Consider the following 14,858-nt stretch of genomic DNA (forward strand, 5'->3'; position numbering starts at 1 on the left):
AGGTTGGCAGCCTATAAAACACTGTCACTCTCTCTCGCTCTGCCTCCCTCCCTCTCTGGATCTGATGACATTACACAGATAGATGTGCTTGCAAGAAAAACAGCAGAAGGAGTTTTGAATGTCTGCCAGAAATCTGCAGCATGAAGCTAAGCTGGCTGCTTCTCATCTTGTTTTCCCGGATCTCTTATTGTGTGCATGTATTCTTCACTTGCCAGGATTTTCTTTGCTGAGCAAACAGACCAGCAATGAGATCTCTCCATCCTTACAATTATGTTTTCTCTGATACAGGGATACTCTCCCGAGGCTCCCATCTCCATTCAGCCTTATTATAATTATCTTAATAATATTAAAAATGTTTTATAGGGTGGGATATTAAATACAAAAATTGGAGCTGATTGGACATGTAAAAGTGTTTGCTTTTAGTGTCTTGTTTGTTGAGTCTCAGAATTGATGAAAACAGGAAGTCTCCTAGTTGTGAAGGAAAAGATTTTTCACCTTGTGCTGCTGGAGCAGGGTTAAATTCTTTCTGTTCTCTTTGAAAGAGTGCTACGTTTACAAGATCCCTTACTGTAGAAGACTGTGGGCAAGAAGGTGAAAGAATCAGTGATAAGAACAGCACAGAAGATCAAGAAAGAGATAACTCAGGTTTTTAATTGTACTGAGACTTCTTAAAATTCTCTTAAGATAAGTGAGTTCTATGTGAACTCTCTGCAGGCATCAGCTGCATGAAGTAGACCAATGCTTATTCCCAAAGGAAGTACCATAACGCTTTCCCCTGCTGTACTAGTGGGTTACTTTAATAAATGGCACGGCGTGGCTGCCAAATTGGATTATCCACAGAGGGCAGTGGCTGCTGGTTGAGCACAACTATCCTGAGTGAACTTGTTTTCAGTGGAGGGATATACACTTAGTTCCTCCACTCCAGGCTGCAGAAAAAAATTGTATTTAAGGACAAAAAAACCCCAATTTGCAAGATAGTTAGTGCATCCAGCTCTTAAGCTTTGCCAGTTGTCCTCCTACCCTGTCCCAAACATACAGCCACATACATTTTCCCTCCTGGGGAGAGGAAAAGAGAGAAGGAAAGAGAAAAACACATGTGACAGAAGCTTCACATCACTTCATGCACCACTGGAAAGCATGCGGATACCCCTTTGATAGGCATGATATAAGAACTTGAATAGAATAGCTGGAAATCTGACATGCTTATTTTTATCTGAAACAGAAACTGTTAATGAGATTGTCTGAAACCATTCAAAAGTGAACTGCAAAACTAAATGAAGATTTAGTTAATATTTTAGGTTAGTAGTTGTGGAATGCCCCTTAAAACATGGTTGGTTGTATTTAGTACACATCTGGGATTCAATTTTTATTTTAGTTTTGCAGTTCATCTTTAATAACATGCTGGGTTGCTTCAGGGTGTCATCTTACACAATGTTTCATCTGTCTGAGAACTCGTGTAGGAGATAAACAGAAGCATGATGCATATGCACATTTTAATGGTAATGAGTGGTTTTAGATTCAGTTGTAATAAGGGGGATAGGAAGATCCTGCAGCAGAAAAGTTTGTCCTTTACATGAGATTTGGCCCTTTTCAGCTTCTCAGGAAACTCCCATTGACATAGTCTATAGCTCTCTGACAGGAAGTTTCAACTATATTTCATTTATGGATGAAATCCCCATTGAGGTCAATGGCAAAACTCCCATTGACTGCAGTAGGGGCAGGATTTCACCCCAAATCTTTAGTATTCCTGAAATATTTTAAACAAAGTTGCTTCCCTGGCAAAGATAAAGGCATGGTTACCAATCACTGAGAAGTGATCTCTGAGATGGGTAAAGTATGAGAAAAGCACATGTAAAAGTGGGAGTTCTCTTCTGTGGAGGTGATCTTGGAAGTTAGTTCCTTGGGAGGAGGATGCTGGGATAAACAATGTAATGAAGTACACTCACTGGAACATGCCTCTCACACCCACCTATTAGTTAATTAGATCCTTGCTCATTAGATTGTACCTCTCTTGTTTGCTCCTGCTTGCTTAGTGCCATAGTGTAGCCTGCTGGACCTAAATCCTGCAGTAACCACCCTCAATTTCTTATGGTCAACTGCACTAGATATTATGACATTTTGACAATTTCAAGTAAATTCAGAAACAGGTTTTTATTTAAAAATGAAAACAAATACTGCAATCAATTTAGTATTCCATGTGTTTATTTTCATGTTAAATTAATTTCAGATCAGTTTTTATAACGTTTCCACCGCTGCCCCCAATATTCACTTGATGATGTGGCACTGGACTTGTATTGGCAACGTTCCTGGTAGGTAAAAGCAATCAGGAAACACAGGAATTTGTCAGAGGAAAGATGTAGCTTTTGGCTACTGGATAAAGGGCTAGTTGGGGACATGGGGAGAAGTGGCTTGGGATTTTAGCACTTAGAATATGCTTGAGCTGGAGAGGACATGCATATCCATTTTTCCTGGCCCTGGAGTAGGAGCATAGAGGACTAGAAACTTGAGTGGTGGCTTGAGCTATCTGCCCCTGAAACCCTTGGCATAAACCAACTATCCCCATGCCACTACTACATTCAGCAATGATGGATAAATATTAACTGCTTGTTTCTGCCAAAATGATTGAACAGTGAAATAGCAATGATGGCCTTTAAACTGTCAATAGGTTTCAGCATAAAAACTATACTGAAATGGATTGGGACATTTCACCTGTCAGTGATTGCTTTAGACAGACTGTTCACATACTTAGACTATATCTACACTTCAGCTTTTGTCAGCAGAACTTACATCGCTCGGGGGTGTGAATAAACCATGCCCCTGAGTGACGTAAGTTACACCAACATAAACGCCGGTGTGGACAGCACTATGTCCATGAGAAAGCTTCTCCCGCCGACATAGCTAATGCCTCTCATGGAGGTGGGTTTATTATGCCAACAGGAGAGCTCTCTCCTGTCAGGATAGAGTGTCTTCACCAGATGCACTATATGGGTAGAGTCCTTAGAAAAGAAATTTTGCCTTAGGTCAGAGATTCAGATTTTAAAGTCTTTTCTCTCAATCATGATGGCTACAAAAATTTAGATTCTAGACATGGGTGGTGGGTGAACCCCGGGCTCAGGGAGCCTAGCCCCCTGGCTCACCTGCCCCTTCTGCCCGAGGCCCCTCCCCTCCCACTGAAGCCCAGGGGTCTCCCCTTCCCCATGCAGCCACCAGCCCCACAGGCTCAGGCCGCCCGAGCACGTCCCACCCCCAGTGCACTGGTGGGACAGCATGGCCCCCAGCCCCGGAGCGCCGGGTGGGCGGGCGGCGTGGCCCGCAGCCCCCAGCCCCGGAGCGCCGGGTGGGCGGGCGGCGTGGCCCGCAGCCCCGGAGCGCCGGGTGGGCGGGCGGCACGGGCCTCCTCCTCCCCTCAGCCCCAGTGCGCAGGCCAGCTCCCATTAACCCCAGCCTCTGGCCCCGGCCCCAGGGGGAAGAGCCCCCCGTAACACAGTGCCAGGAAGCAGAAAGGGGCTTTTGAGGGTGGAGCAATGGGCAGGGCCACGCAAGGCTGTTTGGGGAGGCTCAGCCTTCCCCTGCCTTCAATATCCGCGGCCCATGATTCTAGAGCACATTTCTTTGGCGAATAATTGATTCTAGCAAGGATCATGTCTATTTCACTGTGTTGCAGAGGAATGAGTACAGTTTTCTCCTATGTAGGATTTTAAAATTACAGAAAGGTAGGATTTCCACAGTCCCTTGCTGATTTTAAATATTGCCTCCCCAGATGCCTTATGAAAAAAGCAATATGCGTAATGTGAAATTTTAAAGTAACATTTTTCATATGTATTTGTATAAAACAAGAGTTATGAGGTGGAAATGTAATTCTGTGAATGAAAATACTATTGGGCATAGGGCCCTTGACAAGGAAATATTTTCCGTGTTGTGGATATTAGTCATCCCACTGTGTAAGGAAGTATAGGGCACAGCATCTGAACAGCTGAATGGTGTTAATGTAATATACATCCCCGGAGTTTTGGAATACTGTATTATCATTAATACGTAAAAGTTGAATGGGGAGAGGCCACTTAGTTAGATATACTTATCCATGGAAACTTGCCCCCCCCCCAAAAAAAAAAAATTGTGGAAAAAGGAGAACTTTTCAGATTCTTCAAAGGGAATGAATAGAACATGGCAGTTTTCAAGTGATCCAGTCCCAACATCTGGCAGCCCTAGCTTTAGGGACACCCGGAGCATGCGATTGCATCCCTGACCACCTTGGCTAATAACCACAGATGGACCTATCCTCCATGAACTTATCTAAATCTTTTTTGAGCCCAGCCATAGTTTTGGCTTTCACAACATCCCCTGGCAACGTGTTCCACAGGTTGTGCGCTGTGTGACTAGTACTTCCTTTTTTTTTGTCTTAAATCTGCTACATATTAATTTAATAAGGCGACCTCTGGTTCTTGTGCTATGTGAAGGAGTAAATAACACTTGCATATTCAGTTTCTCCACACCATTCATCATTTTATAGACCTCTACCATATCTCACCTTAGTTGTGTGTTTTCCAAACTGACCAGTCCCAGTCTTTTTAATCTCTCCTCAAATGGAAGCTGTTCCATAACCTTAATAATTTTCGTTGCCCTTCTCTGTACCTTTTCCATTTGTAATGTATGTTTTTTGAGATGGGGTGACCAGAACTGCATACAGTATTCAAGTGTGGGCGTACCATGGATTTATATAATGGTATTATTATATTTACTGTCTTATTATCTACCCCTTTCCTAATAGTTCCTAACATTGTATTAGCTTTTTTGATTGCCACTGCACATTGAGCAGATGTTTGCAGAGACCTATCCACAGTGACTCCAACATCTTTTTCTTGAGTGGTAACACCTAATTTAGACCACATCATTATGTATGTGTAATTGGGATTATGTTTCCCAATATGCATTACTTTGCATTTATCATCATTGAATTTCAGCTGTCATTCTGTTGCCTCGTCACCCAGTTTTGTGAATTACTCAGCACTGAATTACATGTATGTATGTATGTCTGAAGCATCCATCATCCTAGTAACTGTGGGCTTGATTTTCAGAGGTGTTGAGTGCCTGTAGCTCACGTTGCCTTTAGTTAGAGTATTGCGTGCTCAGCTTTTCTAAAAATCTGGACTTTGTGTTCTTTATATCATAAAAGTGTCATATTTAACAATCAAAAAGACAGAGACACAAGGTGGGTAAGGTAATATCTTTTATTGGATCAATTTCTGTTGGTGCGAGAGACAAGTTTTCAAGCTTACGCACTACTCTGCGGTCTAAAATGTTGTCGTAACACTGTGAATCTGGATAACATGGTGAGTCTGGACCATTGCTGAAGAATTCTGCAAATTTTTATGAGGGCAGGTAAGTGTTATCCCCATTTTATGTATTAATAAACGGAACCAGAGACTAGTGAAATTACTTGTCATCTTTCCCATTAGTAAGTAGAAGGGAATTCACTTTCTGTTCCAGAAAAACAGTGCATGCCTTCTGGGAGTGTACTCTAGGGGAGTCGAGCACTTACCATTAAAGGGAATCACTCTTTATTCTGTTATTTTGGTTACCTGGTTTGGGTTCTGGCAGACCTCTTGCAGGCATGAGTTCTAGAATGCACTGCTGCTGACTTCTTGTATTAAAATGTGTGAGGGATTTTTATTTAAAACAAGGCTTTAATTTCTACTTAAAAAAAATACTGTGTGCTTTTTGCATTTCTTTATGCTTTGGCTCCCTTCCTAGGTGTCAGCATGTTTCTGTGGGAGGTGAGGGGACAGAGAAATAAAGGAGCAGGAAATACACACATCCCTTTGGAATGAAGTGGTAAAGCTGCCAGCTAAAATAGCCAATCTCATTAAAATCAGCTACAATCCTGAAGGATTGGAGAGTAGCAGCTGTTGTACCTATATTTAAAAAAGACAGTAGGGGTGACCCAGGGATTATACAAGTAAATCTTACTGCTGTTCCTGGTAAACCAGTTGAATTTACAATTAAAAATAGAACTATAAAGTACTTAAATCATGGTATGATAGGGACTAACCAGCACAGATTCTGCAGTGGAAAATCATGCCTCACTAATCTACTCGAATTCTTTGAATGTGTCAGGATATTGGTGGATAGACGGGAACTAGCTGACATTTATTTAGATTTTCTAAAGACCCTGGAAAAAGTCTTTTACAAGGGATTCCTAAAGAAACTAAGCAGTCAGATGAGAGGCAAAGTTCTGTATGGATCAGAAACTGACTGAGATAAAAAACAAAAAATAGGACTAAATGATTAGTTTTCACCAGGGGAGAAAGTTAATAGTGGGGTGATGTTAAATATATTTATTAATTATATGAAAAGGGGGGTGAGTTGTCAGGTGGCAAAATGTTCAGGTGACACAAATTATTGAGGTTAATTAAGCCCACAGAAGACTGAAGAACTTCAAAAAAGATCTAACTAAGCTAAGTAAAATGGTTGCACAATGACATACGAAAGTCAGTATGGATAAATGCAAAGTAATACATATTGGAGGGAATTATTTGAACTTCTCATACACCTTACTGGGTTCTAAATTAACTGTTCAGTTCTGGTCTAGGGATGTAAAATGTTAGCCAATAAGCATTAGTCTTACCAGTTAACCTGCCTTACCTGTTAACCCCCAGGTCGGCTGGCTGACCCCAGTGGCCCTGCACTGGCCGACCCCAGCCCAGGCGGCTGGAGTCGCCCCAGCCCCTCTCCTTTTAATCAGTTAAACATTTAAACTATATAATTTTAATTGTTTAAACGGTTAACTTTTTAAACAGTATTTATATCCCTATTCTGGTCATCACAGCTCAAAAAATAAAATAACAGAATTAGAGAGGGTTCAGAGTCTGACAACAAGAATGGTTAGGATCATGGGAATACTCATATATTAAGGGAGATTGAAAAGGCTGAAACTGTTTACTTTGGAGAGGAGACAAATAAGAGGGGACATGATAAAAATATACAAAATAATGAATGGTATAGAGAATGCCAGTTGGGATCTTCTCTTCACCAAATCCCATAATACAAAAACAAAGAGACATTCAATGAAATTGTAAGGTTACAAATCCAAGACTGAGAAAGAGAAACTCTTCTTCACACAATACTCTATTAGCCTGTGGAATTCCTTGCCATAAAATATCACTGAGACCAAGATCTTAGCAGAATTAAAAAAGGATTTTGTGTGTGTGTGTACAGACACACACACACACTCTCTCTCTCTCCCTAACATGTATGTACACACACACACACTCTAACATGAATATCTAGAGTTGTTGGGGGAGCAGGGAACTGTTTAAAAGGGTTATAAACCCTGTTTCAGGGCGGGCACCAACCTCTAGCTGTTGGGGATTAGGAGGAAACTTTCCTGTTGTCAGATTGTCCCATAACTACCCCACTTCAGAGCTCTTGCACTTTCCTCTGTAATAACTGGTACTGGCTGCTGTCAGTGACAAGATTTTGGACTAACTGGGTTATGGGTCTGATTCACTGTCTTAATTCCTTGTGTTCCTAATTGAACTCCTTTCCTTTTAGCTTTACTCTTGCAGACTAACTCATATTTTTAAGTCAGTCAAAACTTGTGTAGCTTGAGAAAATTGAGCAGCAGCAGGGACTGACCCTGGAGTGATTCACTGTGCAGAAGTATTGTAGCAATGACATGTACACCAGATGTACACAGGCCTCCCACCAGGAGGCTCTAGAGTGGGGTGAAGTGAGAAAGTGGTGGACTGTTTTTCCTCTCATCTAGCTATTATGTCCCACAGGCAGAAAATAGGAGGGACTACAGTGCAAAGTGCTTGAGGCCCTGCAATGGCAGGGAAATTATTAAGTGAGATATACCCACCCAGATAATTTTGGCAAGTGTCCCACATGCTGCATAGGAAGATGACCCAACTCAAAATTTTTTGTTTCAATTTTGGGCAATTTGACAAAAACAAAGGAGAACTAGATTCATAAAACGGTAGGGGGAAGGAGAAAGCAGACTCCCTGTAACCATTGGCAGATGTGCAGGTGAATGAGCCTCTGATAGTGTGGCTGATGTGATTAGGTCCTATGATGGTGTCCCCTGAATAGATATGTGGACACAGTTGACAACGGGCTTTGTTGCAAGGATAGGTTCCTGGGTTAGTGTTTTTGTTGTGTGGTTGCTGGTGAGTATTTGCTTCAGGTTGGGGGGCTGTCTGTAAGCAAGGACTGGCCTGTCTCCCAAGATTTGTGAGAATGTTGGGTCATCCCTCAGGATAGGTTGTAGATCCTTGATGATGCGTTGGAGAGGTTTTAGTTGGGGGCTGAAGGTGATGGCTAGTGACGTTCTGTTATTTTCTTTGTTGGGCCTGTCCTGTAGTAGGTAACTTCTGGGTACTCTTCTGGCTCTGTCAATCTGTTTCTTCATTCACCTGCACATCTGCCAATGTGATATATGCCGTCATGTGCCAGCAGTGCCCCTCTGCCATGTACATTGGTCAAACTGGATAGTCTCTACATAAAAGAATAAGTGGACACAAATCAGACCTCAAGAATTATAACATTCAAAAACCAGTTGGAGAACACTTCAGTCTCTTTGGTCACTCGATTATAGACCTAAAAGTGGCAATTCTTCAACAAAAAAACTTCAAAAACAGACTCCAACGAGAGACTGCTGAATTGGAATTAATTTGCAAACTGGACACCATTAACTTAGGTTTGAATAAAGACTGGGAGTGGATGGGTCATGACACAAAGTAAAACTATTTCCCCATGTTTATCATCTCATCTCTCCTGCTGGTAATAGCTCACTTTACCTGATCAGTCTTGTTCCAGTGTGCATGGTAACACCCATTGTTTTATGTTCTCTGTGTATATAAAATCTCCCCACTGTATTTTCCACTGAATGCATCCGATGAAGTGAGCTGTAGCTCACGAAAGCTTATGCTCAAATAAATTTGTTAGTCTCTCAGTGCCACAAGTACTCCCTTTCTTTCTACTTTTTATAAATAGTCATTGGAGCAAGGTTCTCCCAGCTCTAACCACAGTCCTCAACCAGATTCCTTGCATATCCTTTACATATTTTCAAGCAATTTATGTTTGGAAGGAAAATAACTGTTAGCTGATATTTCAGCAAATATCTGCCTTCTTTAGGGCCATATCTGTTTTCATTTTAATACAGTGCCCCAAAATTTACTAGGCATTTTACAGATATGTAAGATGACATGTCCTTGTCCCAAAGAAATTACCTTAATAAAAAAACAAAACACATACAAAGGATGCACAAGAAGTAACATAAAAAGGTGATTGAACTGTTATGATTGGCTCATAAATTGTGCCATGATTTTTACGATATTTTTACATTTTAAGATTAGTGTTTGTAATAGACTGCAACCCTTATGTATCTTATAATTACTGTTAACCTAGTCATATAACCTCTATCAAGATTGTGTAGATTTAATTAGGATACCTGCAATCTTCTAATTTATTATTAGTCAGTAAATCTTCTATCAAAGTGGGCAATAACCCACAGTACATATTCAGTCAGGTTCAGATTCTGCAGAGATTTATGTGTATGCTTAGTTTGAACTTGATCTCATTGGAACTACGTATGTGTTTAAAATTAAGCACGTGTTTGCAGAATCAGGGCATAAGGTATTACAAACAGGAGTTCACTATTTAATCATTCTCAGTCTATTTCCTCTTAAGTCTTGTCACTTAGTAACTTCAATTAATTGTAGTTACATGAGCATGATGAAAGTATATATAACATCTAAATTAAATAAAAATCTTACCAGTTTCTGAAAAGGTTACATCATTAAAATAAATTATTTTCTAGTCTCAGTATTTAAGTCAAATATAGCCCTAAAATGTCAATGATTGTTATAATCATATCACCTAAGAGCTCTAGTCAGAGACCAGGACCTCAGTGTGCTAGGTACTGTACAAACACAGAATAAAAAGACAGTCCCTGCCCATGGAGCTTACAATCTAAGTATAGAACAAGAAACAACAAATGGATACAGAGAGACTGATGGAGTAGAAGGAAACAATGACACAAAACACCCATATATCACGAACCTAATCTGGCCCTATTGATATATGTATGTGGTCCACATGATAGGCTCTTTGGAATAAACCAAAGGTCCCCAAACTATGGCATGTGTAAATACAAAACTAACACTAATGCAACATTAAGGTTTTGAGATCAAACACTCAAAAGTTAGAAAAGTCCAAAATTAAAGTTTCTCTGGCAACATTAACTTGACCATATTGCACATCTAGCACATTTCATGGTAATTCTGTAAGATGTTGCATTTAACAAGTGTGAGAGAGAGAGAAAATTCTTCAGTGCCAATACTGCAGTGCATGTGTGCAAAATGGACAAACTAATGTCTTGGGGGAAGGAATTAAAATCTGTGGGTTACTGGTTTGTGTCACTTACATTCTCTTTGAGCTTCACCAGAGGGCTTGAAAATTCTTGAAACTAACATATGTGCACTTAACTAGTTGTGCATGTGTAGTTGATCTGTTTAAATGTGCACATGTAGGTTTAAGGTAGTTTTCTGCTGTATATACTGAGTTTGCAGTTTTCAAATAGCCATACCTTGATTAAAACAAAACCAGTCCAGATTGCTGGTTTTCATTCGAGGATTATCTCCTTTGTTTCATGTTTCAAATTTAGCTGTTTGGCCAAAGACCTATCTTAAGTGTGATGACAATTTTTTTTTCATGGTGAAAGTTTGAAGGGATATTGCTCAAACCTTCAGCAGCAGCAAAAAAGTGCAGTTTTGGGCAGAGATCAAGTACAGAAAATTTGATTCAAGGTTACAGTGTTAAGAAGTTTTTTGTGTATGAAAGCAGCCAAGGTCTTTATTTGAAACGGTTTTGCAACCAGTCATCAGTACAATGAATCAATAGCTGTAAATTTTTAGTCCAAAAAAATAAAAATTATAAAAAAAATAAAAATTTTTAGTTTTACTAGTGAAACTTTTTGGATATTGCTTTAACAATATCTTGTGAGTATAGTTCTTTAAATTCATAGATCTCAGAGTTCTTTCTAAAAGTGGGTGGTGGCATCCCAGTTTTACAGATGGGCTAACTAATATACCAATGGGTTAAATCACATGTTCGAAGCCATACTATGGGTCAGTAGCAAAGATGGGAGTACAACACAGGTCTTCTGACTCTCAGCCAAGTGTTTAGTCCATTAGACCACAGCTTTGGACCCTGGGCCAAATACATCCCTGATGTAACTCCTGAATGTCAGGGGAAATGCATGGATTTTTACTGTAATCACCAGAACCGTGCACAGTGTTCCAGTTGTGATTTCCTGTTTCTTTATCCTGTGTGATGTATGTACCTGCAGTCTCCTGGTGCCTCTGTGATGCACATATACATACAAGTGGGAGAGCAGGCTGCTAGTAGTTTAATTACAGCTTTGCATTCTTTTGACGTTGTATTCTCTTGCAGTGGTGACTTCTTTCTATGTGATTTGCATTAGCAATTCATATTTCCAGATGACATCTTAGTGTGAGACTTGAACACTCTTATGGCTTTGAAGAGTAGATCAGAAATACTTCAGGCTTATTGGAATGTATGAAGTAATTTTATCATCCTACAGTCCTTTAAAGATGATGAGGCTTCACTACCAGTAGCCTGTAAAGTTTTCCTTGAGATATGTGAGTGACTGAGATTAGGATCTGACACAGAATTCAGTCCTAAAACGATGAAGTTTATTGTTTATATTGAGTATTTATCCCAGCTCTGTTATAACAGAACAGAACTTTTATGTTCAAAGCAAATCTGTAAGTACCCTTAATTGCTTAAATTTTACTTTCTGCGTTGGTGGTGTTTTGCCACCTTTGAAACAAAGTAGCATAATATAAAATCACAACTTGGATGTAATTGTAGCGCTCTCTTCTAGTTACATTGCTTCTATCAAATAGAATTTAACCAAAGGAACATTAGCATCATGATAGCCCTTAATTCTGACTGAATTGGAAATCTATACAGTTTCAGATGTTGGCATAGAGATATCATTATTTATTGTCTAATGGTCAGTTATGTAAAATAATTTTCTGTTAGCAACAGCATTTATGTTTCATATACTAACTTATGTCAGAAAGATTATTCTGATGTAGTTCAGATTCATTATGCAAATGGACCATAGGACTTCAGTCTGAAACAAAATATCCTCTTGGAGGGGAGATGAGAGAATGGGGCACAATGAAATCCAAGATGTGAAATGGTCTTATTTTTAGTGATCAGGTTGCTGGCAGAATTAGACAGGTAGAATTGAAAACAAATTAACATACTAGTTTTAAAAGAAGTTCATGAATGAGAAATATTTTCTGATTAAGAAATGTTAATGATTGATCTAATCTATCTCTGATTATAAATAATGAATTAAAAATGTCAGTAATGGTTGTTTTGATGAGTTTAAACCCTAAAAGGATTGTACTGCATGTACCATTGCTTTGAAAGAGAATAGCTATTCTTGTTGGGATTCTTATTGAGTAGGAGCTGCAGTGGCCCAGAGGACAGAGTACAAGACTAGGACTAGAGGGATGTGGGGTCTGTTTCCAGCTCTGCCACTGGCCTGCTAAGTGACCCTGGGCAAGTCACTTCACCTCTCTGTGCCTATGTATCCCCATTTGTAAAATGCAGATAATGATACTTTGCCTCCTTTGTAAAGTGCTGTGAGGTCTTCTGATGAAAATAGCTGTGTAAGAGAGAGGTGGTAATGTTATGGCAGAGATCATGTTTGTTTAATAATAAGGTAATTTGCACTTGGAGTAATAAATGCTGCATAGAAAGAGGACACTGCAGCTAAGGAGAGGCAGTGGGATAAAAACATCTGACAGGAAAATACAAAAGGAAGAGAGTAAAGGCAATTTCCTAAAATGTATCAATTCACATAACATAAATTAATGCACCAGCAAATCATGTATTTCCCAGAACTAACCTTGAACAACTAACTGTCTAGTATCCTAAGCCTAACCAGGAATGGAAAGATAAGGTTTGTGGGTGCCTGGTATTATCCTCTCCTCTCGCAATTTTAAATGAAGACAAGGGATCCATGCACATCACCATCCTAACTGTGGATGGAGATATTTACACATGGCTCATTTTACCTGGTTTTCCCTTCCATCAAGAAACATGTCAAACCCTGCCTAGCTTCCTCCTTCAAACAAGAGAAGAAAGTGCCTGTGTGTTGCATCCATCTATTGTCGTGTTGTTTGGTCTCTTATCCAGAATGCTAACCAAGAATGGAGGAAATGGAAGGGAATCCCTTAGCTATCCCAGGGATATAATTAGATACAGAACCAGTGGGATAGCCACTTGGACACTTCTCAGTAGGTTACTCTTAAAATCTCCTTAATCTGAGGGTGAGGATTAAAACTTCTGATTTTATCCATACATTTTTTGTTGTTTTTTTTCCCCCAAATAGTCATTCCTTTCCAGATCCTGCTATGCAGTTAGCATCTAGCCCCAAGATACACACTGTGGGAATTTTCTACAGCATTTGTCTTGAGTGCTTCCATCTGGTGGACACTGTGGAAAACACAACCCAGTCTCTGTCCGGTGTGTGGTGTGCACTGAAGTCTGACAGAGAGAAGTGACAATAGCATCCCCCAAGTTGTATTACTGTTACATAAAATCAGTCTTTTGCTTGCAAAAAGACCACTGTTGGATTGGTCCAGCTACATTGAAGCATCTTGTATATAAATGAGATCTGCGCATTTCTTTCTGGCATAGAGTTGCATCCAGTAGTAGATGTGATGAACATCTAACATTGTATAATATATTGGAGCACTTTAGTGTGTGATTGTGTAATTAAAAACTGTATCTTAATGCAGATGTACAAAGGGGGGCACACTGAAAGTACAGAATTAAAGTTGGGAAATGCCAGAATTAAGGTTGAGTGCTTAACCTGCAACCTTAGTGTTCTCTTGATATAGTTTTTTAATGGAATTTTATGTGTATGTTAATTTCCTCTTAAAGCTACAATTCCCAGCCACATCAGTACAATATATGTTGTATCATGAGGTTAGCACTAACTTGTATATAATTCTATATAATTTTTCCTCTGCATGCTATGTAAGTTGTATAATTAGTTGAAAATTTGTTCAACAGGCTATAGAATGATAAATTATTGAGCACTTTGATCTCTGCTTTTCTCTCACAGCCGGTTGCTGAACCAATTCCCATCTGCAGTTTCTGCCTTGGTACAAAAGAACAGAATCGTGAGAAAAAACCTGAGGAGCTCATCTCGTGTGCTGATTGTGGCAACAGTGGTAGGTGACCACTTGTAGTGCTCCTGGAAACAACTGTATCTCTCAAATGCGGCCACCATGGGCCTTCCTTGTGGCCACAGCCTCCTGAGCTGTGATGAGTGGGGGAGGAAGGGCAAAGTCCCGCCCCCTTCCCCTCCCTGTTGCTCCTGGATGCACTGCCTTGGTGTTGATTGCTGGGGCTACCAGCAGGGATTGGGCCCTGCCCCCTCTGGAGTCACCTGGGGCACAATGCTGTAGGAGCGGGCAGCCAACAAGTTTCCCGCCTTCCCAGGGGCGTTGGGCTTCAGCCCTGGGGTGGCAGGTTCTGGACATGGGGCTCCAGGCTCCAGCCCCCCGCTACCTCCCTCAACCCCTGTCTCCTCTGGTCCCACTGCCTCCCCTGACCCTCCATCCAGGGCTTAATTTGTCCCCAGGCTTGCCAGGGTTGAGTAAGTCTGCTGTGAAAAGTGATACTTGTATGTTTGTTAATATCACTTTTCACAACAGACTTACTAGCTATCAGTAAATAATATACATATCCAGATCATTATAATTTATGCATATTTATTTGGTTTTTCTAAAGCTAATTAAGTATTT

At 40.2% G+C, this 14,858-nt stretch overlaps 1 protein-coding gene across 4 annotated transcripts in view; it reads left to right on the forward strand.

Annotated features, from left to right (window-relative positions):
* Positions 1 to 14,858, forward strand: part of KAT6A (lysine acetyltransferase 6A) — an 81,744-nt gene that overhangs the window by 19,229 nt on the left and 47,657 nt on the right. For all 4 annotated transcript variants that reach the window (XM_073325195.1, XM_073325198.1, XM_073325199.1 and 1 more), the window contains one exon: positions 14,174 to 14,282. In XM_073325195.1, coding sequence (XP_073181296.1) covers positions 14,174 to 14,282 — 109 coding nt within the window. The remainder of the gene's footprint in view (positions 1 to 14,173; positions 14,283 to 14,858) is intronic.

Source organism: Lepidochelys kempii, chromosome 26 (assembly GCF_965140265.1).
Source record: "Lepidochelys kempii isolate rLepKem1 chromosome 26, rLepKem1.hap2, whole genome shotgun sequence".
NCBI classification, from domain to species: domain Eukaryota; kingdom Metazoa; phylum Chordata; order Testudines; family Cheloniidae; genus Lepidochelys; species Lepidochelys kempii.